The 9,859-nt window shown below is 29.8% G+C and overlaps 1 protein-coding gene across 2 annotated transcripts in view; it reads left to right on the top strand.

Annotated features, from left to right (window-relative positions):
• The first annotated feature begins 3,942 nt into the window (after nucleotides 1-3,942).
• The window catches only part of LOC108909781 (probable cytochrome P450 6a13), a 12,458-nt gene continuing 6,541 nt past the window's right edge, over nucleotides 3,943-9,859 (top strand). The window contains exons 1-4 of one of the 2 annotated variants that reach the window (XM_018714205.1): nucleotides 3,943-4,066; nucleotides 4,792-5,037; nucleotides 5,362-5,534; nucleotides 6,694-6,856. In XM_018714205.1, coding sequence (XP_018569721.1) covers nucleotides 4,797-5,037; nucleotides 5,362-5,534; nucleotides 6,694-6,856 — 577 coding nt within the window. In that variant the 5' untranslated portion in view covers nucleotides 3,943-4,066; nucleotides 4,792-4,796. The remainder of the gene's footprint in view (nucleotides 4,067-4,791; nucleotides 5,038-5,361; nucleotides 5,535-6,693; nucleotides 6,857-9,859) is intronic. The other variant, XM_018714204.1, reaches the window with a different exon arrangement.

Below are 9,859 nucleotides of genomic sequence, written 5' to 3'. Positions count from 1 at the left end.
CATGAAAATTAAAATCGAAACAATTTTATAAGCTTTTCAAGTTAGGAGAAATTTTAAACACCGCACCGCTGAGGCTGTGACGACGACGATACACTGTTGCCAATTAGGATGTTCAACTTAGGTGTGTGTTTGGTATTTACATTGTGAAAAGGTGACGATTTGATTCTTAAAAAAGTTGTTGGAAATAGTAGTTTATTATAACCTTTGTACCAATATCTCGTTAATTTATATGCTCTTGTTTTTAGGTTTATTTTACACACATATTTATACATTAAATCGATTCTTTTTAATTACTGAAGCTAATAATTAATAGGTATATAACACAATAACACAAATAAATGTTATGCGATTGTACTGAAATTTAAGATAATAAATGTTATTATTATTATTATTATTATTATTAGATATTATTATTATTAAATTATCGCCCAAGTACAGAAAAATGTTAAAAATAAATGAGGATTTGTAGATGTTCGAGGCAATAAAAAAACGCAGGAAAGATTAGTTTAATATCTCTAATGAATTTTTAATTATTATTATTTATTATTATTTAGCTAATTTTTCAATTATAATTGAACAATTAAAATTATATTATACTCTCAAAGAAAGGTAGAAAGGAAATGGGCGGTGACTATTAGACGCCTTCATTATAGCCATCTTTCTCTATCGCACGGATTTCTATGACTTACTTTATCGCTCTCACGTAACCGCCGATGAACCATGGGGACTTTCCGACCCTTTATAATTCCTCTGTGCGTGTGTATGTCACTGAACTCCTCCTAAACGACTGAACCGATTTTGATGAAATTTGTTGTGTGTGTTCAAGTAGATCGATAATGGTTTAGATTCACAATTCGATTCGATAGATGTTTTTTTTTAATTAATTTAACGTTTGAACAGGACAACGTTTGTCGGGTTCGCTAGTATAACATAAAATTTATAACAATTTGAATAAAATTGTTGCTATTTATGCTACCTCACCGAAAGTTAGATGCAATGGATAGCTGGCAATAAAATACAGTTTTTTTTAAAAAAAGTGCCCTCTACGACCAACAGGAGCCAAGATAAGAATTTTTTTTAAATCGTAGCGCAATTGTTTATAAATATTAAGACTTGAATTTTTCGCAAAATAAAGTTTACGACGTAAACTACGATTTCCCGTGAATTGCATTGAAAAATGTGGAAAATTAACGACTCACGAGCCCTTTAAAGAAAAGGTACCCGCTAAGTAAACTGTTCGGAGGCCGGCAGCGTGGTGGTGGGGGAAGCTCGCCCAAGCGAGTCGCGCACGCGAGAAAAGTGAAATCCAAATTTCAAATTGATGCGCGCTGTAAATTTTGCAATATGTCGGTTTCTATTCGTCGTAGAAACTTTTTTTTGTTAAACTGGGGTAGCTCGACTAAAAAATAACAACGGGCATATTTACGAATTCGTAGAATAGCCCTGAACCCCGGAAAAAATGCATCTTTTATACTTAAATTTTTTTAATTTACAAAAATGTCACAAAAATGATTGTTAAACGAAATATGAATTAAAATTTCAACTTCGGAATTATTTTACTATTATTAAATAAATAAATTTTTATCTTTCATTTTATTTTTTTTACATATTAAGGCAAAGTAAACTTGTTTTTTCAATATTTTGTTAGCTATTTAAATGTTATATTAAATCATCAAGAATGCCTTTTTTGCGTATCTTTCACTTTTTGGTCCATTTGTCCTCTTGTAAACTCAATCGGTATATTTCACTAGTAAGGAAAATCTTTTATGGCAAACAGTAACAAATTGTAATTACATAAACAGCGCAATTTGTGTGTGTGATTTGAAATGGCACTGGTTCAGAGCCAAATAGCCGGTCTTTGTCATGTTCTGCTTATGAATTCATTTGTTTAACTGAATTTTTTATTATGCCCGCATAAAGAAATAAGGAAAACACGGATTCTTAATTAAAATAGTATAGAAATAGAACACTAAGAGCTAAACTTTACAAGATACCACATGCCCGATAATTTATATTTTTTCTTTCTTGTCTGACAATGATTAATAAATACATCCATCTTAACAGTAATAGAAAAAGGTGATTATAGTTACTACTATGATCCGTATATTTTCATTTTATGTTTATTTTTTTTTAAATTTACTTTTTTCTTATGTACTACTATAACTCCGTACTTATTTATATTTATTGTTATTATTGTTCTCCTTTTAAATTTTTTTTGCTTTAATTTATTTTAACGCAATTTGTACACTTACATCTTCGTCTTCGAATATTTTATCGACATCAAAATGTGCTCCAGGAAAACATATTTTAATTATTAATTCTCCGTACTATTTATTCAGAATAACTGTTAACCTTTAAGTGGGGGTAAATTTTTTAAATTTAAAACACTAAAAAAGTTGCCACTAACAAATGTCGAATAAAATGCTTAGGGTGACTAGAAATAAATTCATTCTTCAAATTGATTATTTTAGAAATTATTTTAAAATATATATTCATCACGATTATTACTTATTTCAATATGGTTTCCTACACAAGTAAAAAATTCTTATTACGGTCCTGCTCAACGCATCCAAGAACACCCAAAACGATTGGATTACACTGAAAAAAACAAAGCATTCAGTTGTTTTGAATGCATTCATTTAATTAAAAAAATAAATAGTTTAACTACAAGTTTGTCTGTAATTAACAAATTAGATTTAATATAACCATTTACGATTTTTAAATATTTGTTAGGCGAATTAAAAGAATACATTTTTAATACAAATTTATATTCGTTTTTATTTAATAAATATTATTTTATATTGGCCTATCTAACGTTACAATTAAACTTTAAAGTAAAATTATTCCAAATGTATAATTTCTTAAATGTGTTGGTCATTGAAATTACATGTATATAAAATTTAAAGTCTGTTGTAAAGAGAATAGTAAGAGCTTTCAAAAGAAATATTACTCAACCCCCAATGTCATTTAAATATTTTGGGGTGATGCTTACCCTTGCTTGGGGGTGAAAGTGGCGAAGTCAAAAATACCAGCAAATCCCTCCTTTAGTCCCCCTTTAATCTAAAATCGACGGGTCTGAGCGTTTTTGTAATGGCTCTGTTTCGTTTTCATTTGGCCACCCTATATATGCTGCGACTTTGGATAAAACTAGGTTATCTCCACAAATCTACATTCAAATATCCAACAGGTAGGTAGGTACTTTTTCATTTATGAGCAATTTTAACTTTGTAGGCGAAATGGAATACCACAACCTGCGTACACTTTGTTATTATTTGACTTAGCCAAGATCTTTTCCTAAAGGGACAAGATAGGACACTAGAAACGACAAGTATAATCAGTAATTACTGTTATCGCTAGTAAGTTAATACAGTATCTTCCTATTCGTGTTTTTTAATCGACTATTTCTCCTTTTCTCCATATAGACGGTGGTACTTTTTATACTCGACTATGGTAGTGATAAATCACAGATAAATTTTAATCAAAGAACTGAGTCAAAAATAAAAAATAGAAGTCTCTTACTATCAGCCTAGCCTAGTCATTCATAGTGTTACTACCACTTATTATTTACGCAACATGCACAGTAACTTATTTCCCAATGAACCCTGAATTATTGTTTTAATAAAATAATATAAAGTGTCATGTCATGGTTAATCTTAGATGCGTATTTTTGGAGACCTTCGATTGTTACTTTCTTATTATTTTTTTGATATGAATTGAAATAGGAAATATAACAAAAAAATCATTCTCAACACACTTTCTCTCAGAAAATGAATATTATGAATGTATGTAGGAATAAGAGCTCTCAGTTTTGCACATCCTACGTTTAACAAAAAAAAATAAACTGTCTTTGAAACACTAGATAATGTAACTCCTATGATCTTACAAATGGAAGTGCATTGTCTTGCTGTTACAATATTTTTTATCGTGTTTTAAAATTATAAATCGAATGATATTGCAGTAACTTTTATCGTATCTACTGAATACGTGTTATCCTTGACCATTTGTTATTTGACCAAACAACCTATTTGGTATGATTATATATTGCGTGCATCTTACTGTATTAAACGTAAGTAACCTCTTTATTATTTGCTTAATCGACTCGACAAACATCAAATTTAATTACTTAATTAAATCTTATTCTCTACAATTACAAGACTTAAAATTTAGAACTTTCGTATTCTAGTAACAGTCCATTCCATGCAATATTTTGTAATACTAATAAGGTCATGTTCGATCTCATTCGCGATTAAAGTTTAAAATAAAATTATATTTATATTCAATTTTAAAACAAACATATTTGTTAAATTACCTCTTCTTACTTATTAAAATAGTCAGACAACTTTATTATCCAAGAATATATGTGAAGGTACTTTTGGAATACCCCTTCATAATTGCATTGACAGTAACACAAAGAACGAATAGGTACTACACATTAAAATTAGAATTTAGTTGTGCAAGCTATGACAATAAAACAATGCTCATATCACTTACGGTTTTACATGTCGCGCCATCTCCTCATAAGAAATTGAATTAAACTACAAGCAGTCCTCATCCTCTATCGTCGATTGAAATATTCCTCTATTATAAAGTAACATTAGTCAAGTTCGTAGTAAATAGATGTCGCATCCTGCTAATTTATAACAAAAATATTTAGGGACCTTAAATATATCAAATCAAATCAAACCGAAAACAAATTGAGATGTAGTACATATTTTTCTAAAACATGACTAAAAACTAGATCGATTGAATTATTTCACTGTATGTTTTCGTGCCACACAATTATTTTTTCAGGAAGAATGTCTGCTCCAGTCCAAGATTTTTGCCTCACGCTGCTGGTTTCTCTGTTTACCTTAGTGCTGGTTGCTTCAGCTTACGTCCGGTACTGTTACGGGTATTGGAAACGAAGAAATGTGCCCTATCTGGAACCAAAATTCCCCTTTGGAAACAGCACCTCCCTATTCCCGAAAGGCATCTCCATAGGAGCTGTTACCAGAAGCTTTTATGACAAGTTCAAGAGCATGGGGCATACCGTAGGGGGTAAGTTGTGCCCGAGGTACACAATCCAAACGACGACCCTACAGTTTCTTCGGTTTTGCATAATAAACTTTCTATTGAGTTTGATTTCAAAAAATCGACAAAATACCTGTACAAATTTCTCGGCAAATTAGAAAGATAAGTTTTAAGTCACTTATTATAAACCAACAGTTTTTATGAGACGAGGGTCTAAGGTCTCTAGAATCCTAGATATGCGCTGTTCAAGTGTAGGTGAGATATAAGATACAAAATATTTAAAAAATGTAAAGTTTGAACCAGGAAGAGACATATATTTTTTTACAAGATATTTAAAACTGTTTTATATAGGGGTGTACTTCGGCGTCGAACCAAAACTGGTGGTACTCGATCCAGATCTCATCAGGGATATCCTGATAAAGGATTTTCAAAATTTCACCGATAGAGGAGTGTACCAGAGCGAAAGCGACCCCATAAGCGTCAATATCTTTTCTCAGCCTGGTAAGGAGTGGAGGAACGTTAGGGTGAGTCTGAACTCAACTTTTCATTGCTTTAAAAACACATATTTCTCTTTACGTTTCCACAAGGGTGTTAAAAAAATAAATAAACTTTAAACAGATTTTTGGTATTACTTATCAAGTGACCCAAGAAGAAAAATGTTAATCAATTGTTTTGAAATTGAAATATACTATTAATCATCTGTTTCACTAGTTTTTTTTATTGCAAAATCAAATTGATAATTAGAAAAGAAAACATTTGGTCTATAAATAACAGTATTATGTTATAGTTATGTGAATAACGAAAACAAAGAAGAGAATTTGATTCATATACGAGGTGTTGCAGGATTGTTATTTGGACAGGTTTTTTCTGAATTATTTTTAAATTGCAGCTCGCGACGTTGTGAATGGGTGACTTGAAAAATTTTTGTCATTTACAACCCCACGTGAACACACTGTATAAAACAACGCCGCCAGTTTTTCGTTTGCCTCCACTTTTAACAAAATATGTATTTTGAAAATATATAATGTTTTTATAAAACAGGTCCGTCTTTTAAATTAGCAAATTTAATTATAACGTCTTCATAAAATTGAGGATCGGTACTAAGACTTTGCAATAGTTCTTTTCAACTGATAAGTTGATTAAGCGCTCTTGTGTGATCGTATTTCTAAGTCTGTTAATGTGTTTAGGACACAAAAAGTTTCTTTCTACGGATACACTTGTTGCAGGAATTATTATATCTGGTCAAAATAATTTGTATGTTTCCGAAAATACCACTTCAAATTCCTTGTATAATATTTCTATCAATTTTTGAACTTCTAAATTACGAAATTGTTCGTCTTTCAACTTAACTATTTCAAAATCGTTTAGGTACATTTGTAATAAACAATTTGTTTGCATATTCGGGAAATTTTGAGGAATCTATTAAAGCAAAAAAAATTAAATCATGCAAATTCCCAAAACGAGTAGGTAGGTACTTAATTAAAGGGAAATATACTTTTCGAAAATATTTTTAATTCGTCGTAACTTTTGGCCCGTTTTTATCCAGGTATAAACGGGACATAACGGTTAGAGTGTTAGAAGATAAAAATATATCCAGATGTTTTTTCTATTTTTTTTTATGACTGGAAATTTAATAAAATGGAACCATCACACTTAACTCAACGGTGTACCTACTGATTTCAGGTTAAGTTAACATCGGTGTTCACGTCTGCAAAGATGAAGGCGATGTTCCAAACGATATTGGACTGCCACGAAGGGTTAGAGGAGGCGTTGAAAGAGCTAGCGAGACAAAAGAGCGATGTTGACATACTAGAAGTGATAGGGTGCTTCACTACCGACGTCATTGGTAAATACATAAGTAGGGACTTATAATCGTGTAAACCAACAGATTTAAACATTTTACGGTTTGGAAGTGGTTCGATAACATTCAGAATAGATAATTGAAAATAAAAATATTCTAGTAATATTTGCAATACTTTTTAAAAATGACTATTATAGAGGATTTTTTGCCCTTACAAAATTTCGATATCGTTTATGGATTTCGAGTAAAATTCGCATATTTTACACATTAAATAATATAAAATCAGTTTAAGATAAATAGAACATTCTAGTACGAGGTGCCATATAACAGAGAAACAAATTCATAACAATAATTAAAAATTTCTGTGTCAACCTAGCTGTGATTTAATTTTAGCTTACTTTGTTTTTTATTGCAATTTATCGATCCCCGGACCTAAACCCATGTAATTATTTCATTTGGGGAGCGTTGAGGACCAGAGTTTAAAATAACTTTTCAGTAAATACAGAAAACGAATGTGGGAAAGAAGACAACATGAAATTAATGTTATGAGAGGTAATGCCCAATTATTGGATAATTTCTAATTTTCGAAGAACTAATATTTGCGTTTAAGAACTAGAAAGTAACTTTGTGCATTGACTGTAATATTATTTTAATGTGATTACAAATATCAGTTTATTTAAAATGTTAATGTTGACTTTCTTACATTATTAGTTGATATTGTTTATTTAAAATATTAGTGTTGAGTTTTATTTTATTGATTGATAATACTAATACCAAAAATGTGTAGTTATTTTTTTAATGTGACGTTTTTTCATTATTATTCCCCGCTTTGAGGCTGCAGTTATAAATTATTTTTTATAAATCGGAATTTTTGCCTATATTTAATGTGTAAAAAATGCGAATTTTACTCGAAATCCATAAACGATATCGAAATTTTGTAAGAGGCAAAAAATCTTCTAAATCATCGTCATTGGCATACACACAAAAAAGTTACGGGATAGCCAGTGGCGCACAGGCACTAGAAATAGAACATCCTGTATATGTATTCTCTCCAAATTCTATATTTACCTTGCCCTTGTATAAAAAAATAAGTGTACCTAATTTGAAGTTTCTAAGAAAAATATTTTTCAAATTATTTGAAAAAAATAGGTTACCTATTCTATATTTTATTCTATTTTTTTTCTATTTTATATTTTCATCCAAGGAACCTGTGGTCAAGCGTTGTCCATCCTTTTCAGGGACACCCTGTATAATATTTATAAAAAATTTGCTCTTATTTTACATTTTAATGGACAATAAATATCTACTTACAATTAGTGGAAAAAATCACAAATACTCACAAATACTCAAAGCTCTAGAAGAAACAATTACTTTGCATTCTATGCACTGATATTCTATCATTTTGTACCCACCACCTAAATAAAGTATGTAATTTTTGTTACACTTTCTACAATTCACGTTTTGATAGCACTTTTTTATAAGGATAAAGTTGAAATTTCACTTTGATTTTTTACAGTTTGTGACGTGATTGAAACCACAACAAAAGTCCAAATAAATCTTCAAGCTAACAATAAATAACATTCACAAAGGGAGTGTTATAAAACTTGTTGCTGTTAAAAATTGTTACTACACGTTATACTGGTTTTAATACAACTCAAAAGCAAAATCCTTCTAATTCTTCATTAGTCCAGGCGGTATCTGTTTTATAAAGGGTATACTTGGGTAAAACGCATATGACCGGAGATTTTTGCTTTAACGGCTTCTAAACAACATTAGAAATCATAATTTTTCTATGCAAATAAAAAAAAAGTGGGCTTATTTTGCAAAAAAATAGCAAAAAAATTCATTTTTTTCTTGGATTTCTCGTCGACAACTTAGCAACTATTCATTTTAGACAAAAATGGAAGAGGAAAAAAAGTTTTGTAATTAAATTTTGAACAAGATAGAGTTAGTTGCAATTCGAAAAAATAATTATTGTTATTGCAAAAATCGGAAAAATCATTTAAAAAATTGCAAAAAATGCTAGTTTATTTGTCAATTTTTTTCAGACACTTGAATAATACCTAGGATCTTCATACTTTTCCCAATTAAACTTCTTAGTGCATAGAATCATCACACCAAATTTCATCCAATTCGGTTAGATAATTTTTACATAATAATTAATTGTTTAATTTTTTTTTTAAAATTAAAAAATTTTCAAAATCAAATTTCTAAAAATCTAAAGCCTTTGAATACTTGAAAATTTCACCGCAAAAAGAGGAATTCTCAAGCTTTAAAATGGTTTATGAAAAATTCAATTCGGACGCTTAGGTGAGCCGTGGTGATTGTTTAAACATTTTCGCAATTTTCACGCTTATAAAAAATTGCAATAATTTAATATTTTTTTTATTTTTTTTTATTTTAAAATATGGTTTGAAAGTACTCGGAAAGACAAGTACTTTAAAAAAAAACCTGATGATCCGTCCATTATTTTCGGATTTATAGCCCTTATTTACAGCAAAACTATAAGGGTATAAGGGCTATTTTTTGAACTAATAGGTGTGTCATCCTGAGTACTTTCCAGATATAAATTTTCAAAATTTGCAATCAAGGACGTCCCATTTAAAATGTCACTCAAAGATATTCCAGACCGCGTGAAATCAGTGGTAGGGGGAGCAAACACACATCTACTCCGATCTGAATTTTCGAGTTCAAAACTGCGCCGCTCGGAAAAATTCCACTTATCTCAGCTTCTAATGGACCAATTTCGATGATTTTTTTTTTAAATCGATGTCTCGCTACTTAAAAAATTCAATTATCATATTTTCAACTACCTTTTATTATTAATTATTGGACTTTTGCTTGCAGATAAAAAGTTACTTTAAAAAATGATTAATTTATTATGTTCATTTATTTACTATATTAATATTCACGACCAAAATTTTTGCATGTTGCACCAGGTAATACTAGTAAGTTTGTTTAAATATTATAAAATTGTTTAAACAATAATTATTTAAATAAACAACTGAAAATTGGTATTAATTTTTAGTTGTACGATAAATTTCTAAA

Source organism: Anoplophora glabripennis, unplaced genomic scaffold (genome assembly GCF_000390285.2).
Source record: "Anoplophora glabripennis isolate ALB-LARVAE unplaced genomic scaffold, Agla_2.0 scaffold392, whole genome shotgun sequence".
In the NCBI taxonomy this organism is placed as follows: domain Eukaryota; kingdom Metazoa; phylum Arthropoda; class Insecta; order Coleoptera; family Cerambycidae; genus Anoplophora; species Anoplophora glabripennis.
Note: the sequence above shows the minus strand (reverse complement) of the source record. Positions and strands in the feature narration are given on the sequence as shown.